Source organism: Dasypus novemcinctus, chromosome 4 (genome assembly GCF_030445035.2).
Source record: "Dasypus novemcinctus isolate mDasNov1 chromosome 4, mDasNov1.1.hap2, whole genome shotgun sequence".
NCBI classification, from domain to species: Eukaryota; Metazoa; Chordata; class Mammalia; order Cingulata; family Dasypodidae; genus Dasypus; species Dasypus novemcinctus.
Window position 1 is genome coordinate 151,601,602 of NC_080676.1, and position 17,092 is coordinate 151,618,693.

At 41.4% G+C, this 17,092-nt stretch overlaps 1 protein-coding gene across 6 annotated transcripts in view; it reads right to left on the reverse strand.

Moving 5' to 3' along the window:
* Positions 1–1,977: 1,977 nt before the first annotated feature.
* The window catches only part of TIAM1 (TIAM Rac1 associated GEF 1), a 401,703-nt gene continuing 386,588 nt past the window's right edge, over positions 1,978–17,092 (reverse strand). For all 6 annotated transcript variants that reach the window (XM_058296149.1, XM_058296148.1, XM_058296153.1 and 3 more), the window contains 3 exons: positions 9,942–10,029; positions 7,978–8,150; positions 1,978–4,409 (listed from right to left, as the gene is read on the reverse strand). In XM_058296149.1, the coding sequence (XP_058152132.1) occupies positions 3,940–4,409; positions 7,978–8,150; positions 9,942–10,029 (731 nt within the window). In that variant the 3' untranslated portion in view covers positions 1,978–3,939. The remainder of the gene's footprint in view (positions 4,410–7,977; positions 8,151–9,941; positions 10,030–17,092) is intronic.

A 17,092-nucleotide genomic window follows, 5' to 3' on the forward strand; every position in this document is an offset into this window, starting at 1 on the left:
AACCAGGGGAAGATGTATTCTCCAAGCCTGCTGGGGTATAAGCCTGGAAAAAAGAAATTAAGTTAGGGGAAAAGGGCATTATGATCATTTATTTACCCAACTTGTTCACCCAAACCCTCTACACACATAGAACCAGCAATTGGACAGAAAAGCAGCCCAAACTTCTGAATTCACACTTGCATCAGAGTGCAAACTATTTGAATAATTTCCTCAGGTTAGTGTGGGGCTGGCTTCAATCACCCTGAGAGGGATGCACTGGATATAGAAAGAAATCTTTTTGCATAAAACATATTGGTTTCCTATTAATGGTATTCAGTTTTTTGTTAGTTTCAATTTTGAAGAAGTTTTGGATACAACAGTGCCAGGGAAGGATCATTGGTGGGGTGTCAGAAATGGGGAATGCATGCGAGGTTGTTCACTTGGGGCATACCTATAAGGTATATGAATGTATTCAAGAGTTCATGGGGCACTGTCACAGTGGGTGGAGATCATTACAATAACCAAAGATATATCGAATTCCCATCCTGGAGTGCTCTGCCATGTTCTCTAATGGGACACCAAGAATCCCCTGAGTACAGGGGCAGTGACTACTGAAAGAGGATGGGCCCTTGATTGTGAAGACCATACTTATGAACATTTAATTTTGAAATTGAAACATAGCATAGTCATATGAGGTGCCTAAGTGTTACTTCCTGAGAGCCTCCTTGTTGCTCAAATGTGGCCTCTCTAAGGCAAAACTCAGCATATAAATGCATTACCTTTCCCAAGCATGAGACATGACTCCCAGGGATGAGCCTCCCTGGCACCAAGGGATTACTACCAAGTCTCAACTAGCAATGCAACTGGAAAGAGACCTTGACCAAACAGGGGAAAGGGTAAAAACAAATGAAATTATATGGCTAAAAGACTTCAAAGTGAGCCAGGAGGTCATTTCAGAGGTTACGCTTATGTGTGTCTCAGCAGGAACTCAGACTGCCAATTCCAATAGCGGGGCTCCTGAGGGCTAGGAAGTGGGGCATATGGGAATCGCCTATATTTTTTTGTGTAACATTTATGTAATCTAAGTTTCTTAAAAAAATTTTTTTAAGTTAAAAATATATATCTATTGGTGCAGCCATGCTTGCATATACCTAAAAAGATATGTGCTCAAAATCATTGCTTAACATCAAAAAGTTTAGAGAGCATATAACTTGAGCTTCTCAAGTAGGAACATGCATGTATGAATCAACTGGGGAATCTTGGTGAAGAAGAGGCTCTGGTTCAGTATGTCTCGGTGGGGCCCTAGAGTCTGCCTAACACACTCCCAGATGCTGGTCCGGGGTGCCGGTCGGCAGACCCCACCATGAGTAACAAGGAGCTGAAGTGCACAGTACTCTCAAGCAGCTGTAGAGAAAAACTTCTAGTTTGGAGCCAATAGGAAGGAGAAATCCTTTTTCATCTGGAGGGCAGGTGTGGGTGGGGCAAACTTTGACCTAGTAAGGCTTATACGGAACTAAGGAATGACATTGGGGACTGTGAAAGGGAACGGGAGGGAGCCAAAAACCACCTATGTCTCTTCGTCTGGAGGCCCCCAGGGACCAAACGTGAAGGCAGCCCTGGATTCCAGGCCAGTTCAATCTCCCCACTGCATCTCAATTCTTCCCCAGGACAATACTCAGCCTACTCCCACTGGCAGGTGCTGAGATGGAAAAGAAATGGTGGCCAGTACCAAGAAACAGCTGTATCTGCAGTCTTTTCTGAGAAACTGAAATGACTTCTTTTGTTAAAAACTCAAGATTTACCAATACGGTGAGAATTATTAAAAAAAGAAGAAAAAAACCCAGCAGAGCAGGTGTGGCTCAGTGGTTGTGTGCCTGCTTTGCATGTACGAGGTCCTGGGTTCAATCCCCAAACCTTCTTACAAACAAAAAACAAAACAAAAACACAGGAATTTTGTCCCAGATACTCATCCTCCCATCCAAAAAAGGCACAGAACTGTCCACTTTTCAATAATTTTATTGTTTGACAGGCATTTACAACGTTCCATTCATAGACCTAAAAACATAAAAATAGACCTTCTTTCAGCTTATAAAAGAAATATATAAGAACTTTTGACATAGACATATCATGACCTTATGTACAAGAGACAATGGCACCCTCTCCAAGCACCAGACTTTCCAGTATTTTCAAACAGACCCCGTTGCACTGGGACGAGTAGATGTGATCGTCAGAAGCCTCTGTGTCAATACCCATCCGGACGCAATCGAACGGGAGATGATATGGAACAATGCAGTGATACAAAGGGTATAGAAACCATTCTAAAGCTTTTAAGAAAACCAGAAGATATAGCAAAAGTTTAATAGAATAAAACTTTCAAAAGATCAAGCTCAAAGCCCTGGAAACCCGAAAGGGGAGGGACAGAAGGTGGGAAAGCAGGTAAAGCAAGCAGGGGCGTAAGAGCATGATGTTCTGAACTCTCTGTTGTCTGGAAATATAAAGTCATAACTGATTTTTATAAAATATAATTCCTAAAGCTACTATAAAATTCAGGTCTTTAAAGTACCTACTGATGTGTCAAACACCAAATAGATAATTTCCCCAAAAAGAAAGTTTTCATATTATTTAAACCCTTCTTAGGAAGTGGACATTGTGAAATGGGGAGGGGAAAAAAAAAGCTATAAACCTTCAAAAAAAAAAATTTGAAAGTGCTATTAACTTTTGTTCTTCCTATTTGGAAATCTCTTTAGAACATTGATTTTTAGCATGCTTATTACCCTGTTTCATTGGCATGAAAAAAGTATTAAACCTAAGAGATGTTTCTGAAAAGGATGTTTTGTTAAGAGGTTTGGTCATGGACTGTCAGGGAAGGGGCAGGTCATCTATGGATGAAGATGCATTTTGATGGGAAAACCAATGATCGCCATGGCAACCCCATAGGAAGGAGGCTCCCCTCCCTGCCATGTGCAACAGACACACACATTGCCATTCAGTGTCATGTTTAATCCAACCAAACTCCCATCTCAAGTGTAGATTCAAACATTAAAACTAAAAAAAAGAAAATCTGCTTTTTGGGAAAAAAAAAAAAGTTCATCCTAAGCAAGAGCTTCTTCCTGGCCTTTCATGTATAAATATAAAAACACCAATGCCCCTCTCTCTGTAAAAGATTATATCCTCATTTTTTAGACTCAGAGTTGCACTAACACTGTAAAATTCTCATCTGTCTGTGCCCCTGCATCTCAGGTAAAAATACAAAAAAATAGGATTGTTTTTATTTTTTCAAGTGATAAATTTGGATCTCTTTTCAAAGAGTTTGGCATCTTTATAACTCTATGCAAAACTAGAGCTTCCAAACACTGACATCAAGTAAGACCAGCCATAGACCAAAACAGGAAAAAAAAAAAAAAAAAAAGGCTCATCAAAACATAAAACTTCCACCCTCTCCTCACACATTCCTAAAATACACAGATATTCTCAGACACGTAAGAGGGGAAGGGGTAAGAACGCTGCAAGCTGTACAGTTTTGTTTCATTTTGTGTCTGAAGGCAGCTTCCCCACCTTGGAGGAGACTCTCGGATTGATTTCAGATAGAGCGATTCTTTTATTTATTTATTTTTTTTTGTGCTATTCCGTCAACTAATCTGCTTGGGGTAATTTGCTTTCCAGTGCTAGAGGGAAAAAAAATTTTTTTTTTCATTCTTCAGGCCCTGATTAATTGAGAATAAATAAAAGCCCTTAGTAATATACAGAAGAAAGGACTCAAGCTTATCTAGAATTCGGAACCACTCTCTCGGATGCTGCTGTTAAAAAACGACGAAGTCGGGTGGCTACATGGCTTCGGAACCAAGTCGGCTGTCCAAACAGTGTGTGCAAGAGTGCGACCGAAGGGGGCGATCTCCTCGACGCAGCAGGCGCGTGGAGCGGGGCGGGTATCTACACACACTCCCTAATGCGAGAGAGGCGTCATATCTCAGTGTTCAGCTTCCTGGAGGGGACAAAGTCTTCGCGCCGAACCCAAATGACCTCCTCGCCTGTGCTCTCCAGGCCTCCGTTGATGCCCGACAGCGCCGCCTGCTTCTTGAGCTGCGCCATCCGCGACGCGTGGCTCTCCAGGGGCTTGCGGCCTCTTTCCCGCTGGCTGATGGAGGCCGCCTGGAGCCGCTCCTGCAGGTCCGTGTCCGCGGACGAGCCCCTCACCGACTCGCAGAACTCGTCGTCGTCACTGAGGATGTCTGTCTCCTTGATGTCGTCTTGCTCCTCGTACTGAGCAAGATCGAACTGTTCCTCTACCCACCGGTCAGTGTCCCCGCCACCGGGGGGCTGCTGGGACTCTTTCTCCGGGCTGCTTGCGGACACGGCATCGGAATCAATGGTAAACCTGTTTCGAGCCAGCCGCCGCCTCCTCCTCCCAAGAGACTTGCTGGGGGCGGACACTGCACACACACACAAAAATATAAAAATAAAACCCCCACATGCTTTACCTGAGAGGCAAATCCAGAGAGCAAATGAAAATCAAGGAAAATAAGAGCTACGCGATATGCGTTTCGCGCCTCGATGCCGGTTGGGACTTAACGTCTAGAGCCCCTGGCAACAGTCGTTACCTGGCACAGGTGCTGCAGCAAATGCCTGGAGGGTAAGGGTACTGGGAGATGAATGTGGGGGACTGTGTAGGTTATGGGAAAAGGGGATTCAACTTCCCCTGAATCTTCCGGCTACTCTCACCTTGGGCACCTGAGAGACAGGTGATGTGAGCTCCAGAGAAGTAGACTGCTGACCTCTGGGTTGGTAAGGGTTAGCATCCTCAACCCTGAGCACTTCCTAAGGTACAGAGTTCCCAAGAGCCCTGGAGCTGTCCTGGGGTCACTTAGCTGGAATATGTCATTGGTAGGGGTGTGGGGTACTTGTAGGATCCTTGTATGAACCTCCATGGTGCACCGAGGAGGCAAGGTCCCTGGTCCAGGGTAAGCTGCTCTATGGGAAGTGGGATGTAACATTTCCGGAGGAGCTGTGGTTAGAGGAAGGGTTCAAGTTTCTAGTTATCGCCCCGGCCTCCTCTTTCTGACAAAGTCCCCTAGTCCTGGGAGGCTAAGCCAGTGTGAGCCTTCATTCCTCCTTCATTACACTGTGTGTATCAATGACTCCTCTTCCATGAAGCAATTAAAGTGGAAGGGGAAATAATAATAGAGGACACCCTAGCACTTGATCAACAATGTGCTATTATAAAAGTGACTAAGAGCTAAGAGAATTAAATCTTTGAATTCATTCTTTTACCCTCTCTCTAGGAAGCCAGAATTATTAGAAAGCAACAAACAAATACATACATCACCCAATCAGGCAAACAAACAAGCCCACTGCACTCACACAGAGATGGCTCACAGGGTACCGGGACGCTTCTCCCTCGCCAGTGAAAAGGCTGCTGCATTAGGGACAAGAAGGTGAAATGCAACATGGACAAAGGAGGGGAAGGGCCTGAAGAAAAGCCAATCAGGGGCTGCCTTCCTGGGACCTCAACCCCCAAAACCATTAAATGGCTTCGGTGCTGCCAGGTGTAAATGACTATTCTCCGTTGCTGTCTAATGTAGCCTTGACTTCAAATATAGAAAGCACAAGGTCAGTGAGCTGGGCGATGGCCCAAACTGGCCCCCATTGGGACCGTCCTCTGCCTGAGGGAACCCCTGCTTCCACTGCCATTTCTGGGTGTTCCACAAGCTCAAAAGTGGGGAACAAATGGACACCGCCCTGGCCGAAGGGAAGTGCCAGCCACATCCGGGCAAAGAAAGAAACACAAATAGCAAAACACCAACTTCACTGGCAAGAAGCAAAAATTCCTGTTTAAATTTACCTCAACACCCCCATAATGGAGCCTGGCTCTCTATGTTCACTGTATTTGAAGTATCCCACTTGGGTATGGAGTTAAGGGAAATAGCTGTCCATGATTTGCATGCTGAGGTTCCTAGGGGTGAAGTATGCTAATATGTGCAACTTTGAAAATGTATCAAAACATAACATGGGCTGATGGTTGACAGATGAATAGATTATGTGATAATGAAAATACAGAAAAAGATTCATAGATTGTGGTCACTGTACAATTTTTTCAAATGCTCTATATGTCTGAAAATGTTCCTAAGAAAATGCTAGAATAAAACTCTTTTAAAATGGTTTTAGGTAGACATTGCAGCATTCTTAGACTCACTGATGAACCAGGAAACTCGGATTTTTCTATTTTATCAAAACAGAGGGAGAAATCAATGGCCTGGGTATTCATGATCATGCAAAACGGAGCATGAGTACTATCATTTGTCGAAAGGACACTGATTAACCCAGCCAGCCTTCCTGGGTTTCTCCCAGTCTTTCAGGGAGATGATATTTGATTTGAATATCTCTGGGGCTCCTTGTCTATGCAGACTAACGAGGACATACTGACATACTGACTCATTCAAGCATTGTCTTTGAATCCTGATGACAGGGAGGTACTTCAAAAGGAGAGTGAGAGATACTCTCTTCAGGCAAAAATGAGCCACCAAATGAGTCAGATAAATCCAACAGGCTGTGACACCAGTTTTCTCTAGATATTTACCATGATGGTGTAGGTTGTGAGTTAGTTTTGTTTTCTTTCCAAAGGGATCTCAGCAGGGAAACTTCTGACTGTTCTACGGACTAAATGTGTTTAGTTTTAAAGCAAGTGTGGCTTGGAATTTAAGTTTCTTAATTAACAACTGAAATCTGGCCAATGGTAAGCAGGGTTCCCTTTATGACATATTCCCTGACAATAGAAGGGGCTGGGGAGGCAATTCCAAAATGAAATTCTCTCCAGTGAGGAATAAAAGATAAGTGAAACTTTCTTCCATGGGTGGATATGGGGGTAGGCGAGACTCTCAGGGCTTACTGAAGAAGGCAGCAGAGCACTGGATGGTTACTACACTAAGTTTCCAATCAATACTTTTGAGCAATTGATTGGAGAATGGATTTAAAATATAGATTTATGAATTGATTGTAGATTTAGACTTAAGATAACTAACCTTCTAACATTAGTTACATTTAAGATGCTTTAAAAATACAATATTCCAAGTCAATGCTACATAGGTTCTGTCTATGAAAACCTTCAACCACTCACATTTCCATCCACACCTCTTCAACATACTTGAAAACAGGTGGAAGGATAACTGGAACAAGGTCAGAGACTTTCTGGCAAAGGAAATCTCTGTCATAGGTATCCTCCCCACAAAATTTCAGGCTGCCTCCCAAAAAAAAAAAAAGACTTGTAAAAAACACTAATATTTGGTGTCATTAAGTACATAAGTATTACGAAAATATCTTTCTTTCCAGAAATATTGTATGGCCACTTCCAAGGGGTAGGATCGATGTTCCTTCCTCATGGCACCAAAGTGACAGAGTAAGTCCTAAAAAGAATATTCTGGGACCATTTAAACTCTGGATTCCTCTTTCCCAAGAGCATCTCAAGGCTTCCTCAGATGAGCACTGACATGAAAATAAGTTGCAGGCACAAGGCAAGGGTAAAAAAAAAAAATCAGATGTCACCTGACCTACCAAACCTGGAATTCCTACTGAGAACAGGCATGGCTGGGCCTCCAGATTACGAAGCCACAGTGTCCTCAGAACAGCAGGCTGTGCCCTGGCTGAAACCTGCCACGCTGCTTTTTGCTAGACAAAGCCGGCTCTCATGCAAAGCAGCGACTCTCATTCCGCAGGCAGGCTAAAGCAGCCCCTCCAGAAAGAGGATGCACTCGCTTCCTGGCTCAGCAAAGGAGAGGGGCGCTCACCAGCCAGAAGGAGGAGGGCAGCAAAGGGAAGGCTTGAAGGGAGGGCAAGAGGAGCAAACCAAGGGCAGCCCCCCAGGGAGCCACGGGAGCGGGTGAGGCCCGGGAACCTCGCACTCCGCTGGGCACACCTAATTCTCGCTCAGCAGGAAGGTCAAGCTCACTGAGCGCTAGAGTGGCGTGGGGGTGACCAGGATCTTGAACGTCTGAATCCCCACGGTACCTGCCCTGCTCATGGCTGGCCGAGCCCCTTTCAGCGCACATAATCGTTTTCCTCCAAAGGGGACATACTGCTGGGACGAGGGGAGGCTTTCGGTTTTGAGGAGCTGTCTTCGGTGCTTATCGCGCAGGATGGAATGCACGGCCTTCAGGAAATCCTTCCTGCTCTCTGGGGAGCTGTAAGAGAGGATTGACACGTATTAGGGAAGGAGAGCTGAGTGCTCCGAAAACTGCTCAGGTTTTCAGATGCTGGCAAACAAATAACCCCAAGGACCAAAGGTTAAAGACCAAGGCCGGCAACTCTGATTTCTACACTGAGCCCTGTCTGCATAGCTGGGAATGAAGAACACACAACTTCTCTCCCCGCGTGCTGCATGAGTCATCGCCTGCCGAGATGTGGGGCAGAGCAGTGCTGAATAGCTTGAAGGACAGGTGGATTTTGCACCATCAAATTGCCAAGTTTTGCTCTTGGCAGAATTTTTTTTTCCGAGGACAAAATGAAGCACAAGATTCTGGCAGCTCTACAGAACATGCTAAAAATGCTCTCCTAACGTCTTTACTTTCCTCTAGATGGTACCTCCTGTTAAATATCAGCTCCTTCCATGACATATATCAACATATAAATATTAAGGCTACGTTGTTAAGAACTGAAAAATCCCCCCAAATCCTAATTCTCACAGTAAAAAGCAAGTCCTTCCTGGGTAGGAGTTATTTTTCCTATTAAATCCTCAGAGTTCTCGATATTTTTTTACCTAGGTGTGATAAGGAACTAGTTCATTCTTCCTTAGTAGCAATGAATATGGCATCTCTGGTAGCAGGCTCACTAGACCAACAAAATCACAAATAGAGGGCAAAGTTGGGGCTTAATACACACGTAGATTATTTGAGGGAATTTTCCATTCTAACCCTGATGGCTCCCTGGGGAGCTGCTCTTTGTTTCCCCCTGTCACCTAAGAGAGACAGGCGACATAGAAATACGAAGTATGGGCTTCCAAGTCAAACTCATCGAAGATCTAAGGCAAAGTACCCGGGCATCGTGGCTCCCCATTTGTACACAACAAAGCCTCGGGCTAATTAAATGAGATAATGCATGTACAGTGCTGAGCAGGACATGCTTGTTATATTAGCAACAGCATTATACAACATTGATAATAAAATAGATAATACTGATACTACTGTTTTTTGTGAGCAATGCACAGCGTACTACTCCCCAGTATGGAGTACCAGGTAAGGCCCTCATATTTCAATATAAGGCCAGTTAAAGCATGACTGCCTAAAAATCATATTTAAACCAAATACACTGGAATGCCAGCTGTTGGGCCATCCATCTCAGCACCTTTAGACAAAAAAGAAACTTTTTAAAATTGAGAATTGCCTGCATAAGGAGAAAGCCATCACATTCTCATAGGACTAGAAGGAGAAGGAGCAGAAATAAAGATCCACATCATATGAGCAGCTTCCACCCAATACCGGTAGATGATGCTGAACGACTCGCACCCACCCCTCTATATTGTAGTTTATCTAAATGACGTAGAATTCTGGTAACACTTGCACATACTCTCACCACCTCTCTCCCACCCAAGGCTCCATCTGCTGCATCTTAGAGATGCTGCCGAATACATTTATGTATCCAAATCCCGAAACCAAGTATGATAAGGGGAACAGGCCATGCTAATCTATCACACGTAAGTGTGGGAAGAAAGTCCTCCTTGGAAGGTTGAATATACTTGAAAATTAATGCTTTCTTTCAAAAAGATAATAAATTAGCCAAGTTAGCACCCATAGCCTAAATAAAATTTATTTAATCTAGTCAATTACTATTTTTTAGTAAGTATTAAATTCAAGAAACATGTTGCGTCTAGGAATGCAGAGGCAGGTTGGCAGAAGCCAGAGGGTTCTGGTGGAAATCAAGCACAGTCACTGCTTCCGCCTGGGCCTTGCAGGTCAACTTGACAGTTCCGCACTCACCTGCAGCACAGGTGGAAGACTCTCTCAGGCCTCCCTTCAGATTCCGATTTAACGTGTACAATTTCACACACAGCATTTGCTTCTGCATCTGGATAAATTAAAACAAAAGGAATTAAAATACATTTCAAACAGATTTACCTGCATTTTTGCCAAAGGGTTTTCTATACTTTGGTGGAATCAAAATAATGCAGAGCGGGGAAGCAGTTGTGGCTCAACTGATAAAGCGTCCACCTACCATATGGAGGGTCCAGGGTTCTATACCCAGGGCCTCCTGACCCGTGTGGTGAGCTGGCCCATGCACAGTGCTGCTGCGCGCAAGGAGTGCCATGCCACACAGGGGTGTCCCCCGCGTGAGGGGGCCCCACGTGCAAGGAGTGTGCCCCACAAGGAGAGCCACCCTGCGCAAAAAAAAGTGCAGCCCACCCAGGAGTGGCGCTGCACATGCGGAGAGCTGACACAGCAAGATGACGCAACAAAAAAGCGACATAGTTTCCTGGTCCCACATGACAAGAATGCAAGCGAACACAGAAAGAACACACAGCAAATGGATACAAAGAGCAGACAACGGGGGGGAAAGGGAGAGAAATAAATTTAAAAAATAATAGTAATAATGCAGAGCAGCCTAAGACCAAAGGGACCACTGCTGTCCTGTGATTGTGAAGACATAAAGGGACTGCAAACTTAAACAGGGGCTAAGAAAGAGAACAGATGGAATCTTCCCAGTTGCTAAAATCAACATCTAGGTGGTGAAACGGACAATTATTCTATCAAATAGATTGACAAACTACCAGCCGCACGGCAGTTTGGCTGAACCATTTCAATTAAGTGATTAGTTGTTTGGGCAACGGTTTGACTAGACACAGTCCCAGATTCCAGTGCAGGTTCCATTAGGCCAGAAACATAAAGGGGAGAGGGAGCCTTCACATCAAGTGATCAGACCTAGGGGTCTATACATATCCTGGCAAGAGGCTCTCCAGTGGGGCTCTTCTTTCCAGCCGCCCCCTCCTGAGGGAAGCCAAAACAAATGCCAAGAGAGTAAGAACAAGCATATTAGTAATTTCTAAGACGTGCAGGTTCTAGAAAACCACTTTAATTCAAGTCGTGAATAAAGTGTTTGTGAAAGGCACAATTCATGCCTGACACTGGCTCTGCACACAGAGCAGTGCCATCCTTATCCAGTGGTTCGAAACCCAGGTCATCAACTCTCATGCTGCCTTCACTGTTTAACCTCAAACGGGACCAATTCACAGAAAGTTTCATAAGCTTTCCTAAACTGAGATAAAATCGAGGAACGTCACTTTCTTATTCTCAAACTCACTGGAATGTATTTCATAAGTAAGGACATGTTGGCTATTCTTTATAACTCCATCAAAATAAGTTTTGATCTTGGTAGTTTTAAACCCGATTTGAATGAAAAACAGAGTGGGAGAAGGGAATGTCAGTATTACAAGGATGGCTTTGTTTTCAAAATTTAGTCTTTAGACATTTAGTCCTCAATGAAGGCAAAATTTCTGGCAGAAAAGCCTGCAGTGTTGCTATAGTCATAAGCTCTCCCATTTATAAACCAGGCACAAGGAAACATTTGAATTAGATCATTTATAGCCCAAGACTGAAAAATAAAACAAGGCTACTATTTAAGTACCCAAACCTCAAAATGTTTCCAGACCTACAACTTGTGAGTTCCTGTAAATTCATGTATAAATCAATTTTGCAAGTAAAATCATTTATAAAGGCATCAGGGGAAAGCATTATGATGGAATTTTAGAGAGAAAAATATATTTGACTTGAAAGTCTTGGTTTTAGCATTTGAATTTTCCTACTCCATGGCCTAATAACCACTGTGAAGAGGGATATGACACTAGTTGAATTCTGGTGAGAAACTGAAAGTTAACCAAATATTGCAAAGGGGAGTTCCAGAAAGATGGCTTTGGGATACATCACCAGGGCTCACATCTCTTGCAAAAACAGCAGACGAGGGGCAGAAACTATACAAAAGAGCGGCTTTGGGGATTTGCAGACCAGAGGGCTGTTGCACACATCGTCCAGGAGGAATAGGAGACAAAGAGGATGGAAAGAAAGCCATGAGTTACTAGCCCCCATGGCTGGAAATGGTGCCCATCCCCTACCCTCAAAGAAAACTGTCTCAGTAAAACCCAAGGCTGATGGTGGCCAACTAAGAGGGGAACAGACATAATCCTCTGGGAAGAGGACAGATACAGCAGATGGTTCAGTATGGTTTCTTTTTGGTGAGTTTAAGCATCAGGGCCTAGCTTTGAATCATGGCTCTGAATGGCCCAGTAACACAAGCCAGTAGAGTTTGAAAGAACCACCTCTGTGGAAAGGTTCAATGAAAAGTACCATTTGCAGGCAAGTCAGGAAAGTGAAGGAAAATAAGACTTTTTGGAGTCTCTTTTGACCGTATCCCCAGATCCCTTTGTATCTGGTCTGTGCCGCATTAGAGGGTCCCTAACCGTGTTTCAATAATATAAACATTAAAGTGTTAGAATACGTTGAAACAAAAATCAAAGAGCCATGAAACAAAATTACTAGACAAGAGAGAGAAACTGACCTGGGTAAACTTGCTAACATAATAAGATGCTTAGACATCAGCAAAAAATTACAAGTCATACTGTGAAACAGGAAGAGATGGTCCAGCCAAAGGAACAAATAAAAATTCCTGATGAGACACTGGATTTAAAACACGTAATCAATGAGGTTCACACAAATCTTCTAAACCAAATCAAGGAGCTGAAGAAAAATATGGGTGAGGAATACACTGGGTGAGCATAAAGAACAATTTGAAAGATTGCAAAGAAAAGTAACAGAGCTTATGGGAATAAAAGACACAATGGATGAGATTAAAAACACATTAGAGGCATGTAACAGCAGACATGAATTGACCAAGGAACAAATAAACACAATGGAAGACAGAGCACATGAACATGAAAAGACGGAAGAAAAGAAAGAGAAAAGAATGGAAGAAATTGAACAGGGTCTCAGGGAACTGGGTGATAGCATGAAACACACAAACATATGCATTATGGATGTCCCAGACAGAGACAAGAATGGAAAAGGGGCAGAATGAATTTATGAGGAAATAAAAGCTGAAAATATCCTAAACCTTAAGAAAAACATAACTATCAATATTCAAGAAGGATAATGCAACTCAAACAGAATAAATCCAAACAGACTTATTCCAAGAGACCTACTATTCAGAATGTCAAATACGAGAGACAGAGAATCCTGAAAGTAGCGAGAGAAAAGCAACTCATCACATACAAAGGACACTCAATAAGACCAAGTGCCTATTTCATAATTAGAAACAATACAGGAGAGAAGGCAGTGTATCATATATTAAGGGTACTGAAAGAGAAAAAATGCCAGCCAAGAATTCTTTATTCAACAAAATGGTCCTTCAAAACTGAGGGTGAGATTAAAGTCTTTAAAGATAAACAAAAACTGAGAGAGTATGTTACCAAAAGACTGGATTTACAAAAAATACTACAGGGAGTGCTGCAGCCTGAAAGGAAAAGACAGGAGAAAGAGGCTTAGAGAAGAGTGTAGAAATGAAGATTATTAGTAAGGGTAACAAAGAGTAAAAAGACAGAAAATAGTAAGCTATGGCAACAGAAAGCCAAATGCCTTTCAAGTAATAGCATTGAATGGTAATGGGTTAAATGCCCCAATCAAAAAATAGAGACTAGCAGAATGGATAAAAAATATGAGTCATCTACATGCTGTCTACAAGAGACTCAACTTAGACACAAGGACATGAATAGACTGAAAGTAAAAGGTTGGAAGAAGATATTTCATGCAAATAGTAACCAAAGAAGAGCTGGAGCAGCAACACTAATATCAGACAAAATAGGTTTTAAATGCAAAACTGTTTTAAGAGCTAAAGGTCATTATATATTAATTAAAAAGGGCAATTCATCAAGAAGAAATAACAATAAAAAATATTTATGTACCTAACCTGGGTGCCCCAAAGTACATGAGGCAAACACTGGCAAAACTGATGGGAGAAATAGATATCTCTACAATGACAGTTGGAGACTTCAACACACCGCTTTCATCATTGGAAAGAACATGTAGACAGAGGAGGAATAAGGAAACAGAGAGCTTAAATAAGATGATAAATGGACACAACTTAACATACACATATATATAGAACATTACATGCCAAAACAACAGGATATACATTCTTCTCAAGCATTCATGGATCTTTCTCCAGGATAGACCATACGCTGATTCAGGAAATAGGTCTCCATAAATTTAAAAAGGTTGAAATTGTACAAAGCACTTTCTCTGATAATAGAATGAAGCTAGAAATCCTAATGGATGGAAAAAGGGAAAATTCACAAATATAAGTAGAATAACAGCATACTCTTAAATAATCAGTGGGTCAAAGAAGAAACTGTAGGAGAAATAAGATGAATGAAAGTGAGAACACAACATATCAAAATCTATGGGATGCAGTGAAGACAGTGCTGACAGGGAAATTTATAGTTCTCAGTGCTTAAAAGAGAAGAAAATGTTACAAGAAGAGATCCAATTGCACACCTGGAGAAACTAGAAAAAGAACAGCAAACTAATCCCACAGCAAGCAGAAAGTAAGTAATAACAAAAGATTAGCACAGAAATAAATGAAATGGAGAACAACAACAAGAAAAAAGAGAATCAACAAAAAACAAAATTGATTCTTGGAGAAGATCAACAAAATTGACAAACCCTTAGACTAACAAAGAAGAAAAGGGAGAGGATGCAAATAAATAAAATCAGAAATGAGAAGAAGGACAATACTACTGACACCACAGAGATAAAGAGATCATAAAAGGATACTATGAACAACTGCACAACACCAAATTAGAAGATACACATTAGATGGACAAATTCCTAGAAACACATGAGCAACCCACACTGTCTCTATAAGAAACAGAAGACCTCAACAAACCAATCACAACTAAGGAGATTGAAACAGCTATCAAAAACCTCTCCAAAATGAAAAGCCCAGGACCTGATGGCTTCATAGGTGAATTCTACCAATCATTCAAAGGAGATTTAATACCAATCTTGCTCAAACTCGTTCAAAAACTGACAGGAGGAAACACTACCTAATTCATTCTGTGATGCCAATATCACTTAAAAACCAAAGCCAGATAAAGATACTATGAGAAAAGAAAATTGCAGACCCATTTCCCTAATGAACATAGATGCAAAATTTTCAACAGAATACTTGCTAATTGAATCCAAAAGCGAATTAAAAGATTTATACATTCTGATCAAGTGGGCTTTATCCCAGGTATGCAAGAGTGGTTCAACAGCAGAAAACCCATCAATGTAATAAACTACATTAATAAATTAAAGAAGAAAAATCACATGATCATCTCGTTTGATATAGAAAAGGTATTTGACAAAATCCAGCATCCTTTCTTGAAAAAACACTCTGAAAGATAGGAAGAGAAGGAAACTTTCTCAACACAATAAAGTACATATGTGAAAAACCCACCACTAACACTGTATCCAATGGTGAAAGATGGCAAGTTTCCCACTGATATTGGGAACAAGACAAGGATGCCACTACTCTTAGTATTATGCTAAAAGTTCTAGTTAGAGAAGGGGTTCTTAAACTTTTTTTTCCACAGACCCCTATGCCAGTCAGGTGAATGAACAGTACTGTAATTTATTTATTGCATACATTCATAAGTGAAGATGCTAAATGCTAAATTTCAGTTAGAAGTCAGAGAAAATAAAGATGATAAGTTGATTTTTTTCGATTCAAGCTCACAGATCCCCTGAAATCTTTCCATAGACCCCTTGTAGTTAAGAACCCCTGAGCAAGAGCATTAAGGCAAGATAAAGAAATAAAAGGTACCCACATAGGAAAGGAAAAAGTAAAACTTTCACTGCTCAGTGATGATATGATCCTATACCTAGAAAATCCTGAATAATCCACAAAAAAGCTACTAGAGCTAATAAATGAGTTCAGCAAAGTGGCAGGATACAAGAATAATATGTAGAAATCTTAGTGTTTCTATTCAATAAGTAATCTGAAGAGGAAGGCAAGATAAATTTCATTTACAATACCAACTAAAAGAATTTAATATTTAGGAATAAACTTAACCAAGGACAGAAAGGACCTGTAGTCAGAAAGCAACAAAACATCACTATAAGAAACCAAAGATGACCTGAACAAACTGAAGGACATGCTGTGTTCATGGATTGTAAAATAAAGTTTTGTTAAGACGTTAATTCCATCCAAACTGACTTACAGATTGGACACAACAAAAATTTCACCAGCTTTTTTTGCAGAAATGGAAAAGACAATTATCAAATTTATTTGGAAGGGTCAATGGTCCCAGATAGGCAAAAAATACCTTTAAAAAGAAGAAAAAAATTGGAGAACTCTCACTTCCTGACTTTAAGAGGACCCATATAGGGAAAAAACACCTTTAAAAAGAAGAAAAAAGTTGGAGGACTCTCACTTCCTGACTTTAAAGCATATTATTTAGCTTCACTGGTAAAAACAGCATAGACCTGGCATAAAGATAGACATACTGACCAATGGAATCAAACTGAGAGTTCAGAAATAGACCCTCCACATCTTTGGGTAAGTGATTTTTGACAAGGTTATTAAACCTACCCAGCGTGGTCAGAACTGTTTATTCAAAAAATGTTGCTGGGAGAACTGGATATCCATAACCAAAAGAAAGAGGACCTCTGTCTCACACCTCACACAAAAATTAACTCAAAATGGATTAAGTATCTAAATATAAAAGCTAGAACTATAAAACTCCTAGAAGAAAATATTGTGCAACATCTTCAAGTTCTTATAATAGGTGGTCGTTTCTTAAGCCTTCCACACAAAGTACAAGCAATGAAAGAGAAAAATAGATAAAAGGGACCTCCTCAGAATTAAACACCTTTGTGCTTCAAATGACTTTGTCAAGGTGAAAAGACAGCCTACTCAGTGGGAGAAAATATTTGGAAACCACATATCCATTTGATGTCCATGTTATATAAAGAGATCATACAACTCAATGATAAAAAGATAAGCAAACCAATTTTTAAAAAGACTTGAATAGACATTTTTTCCAAAGAGGAAATACAAATGGCCAACAACACAGCAGATGGGAATCCCATACATATTTATG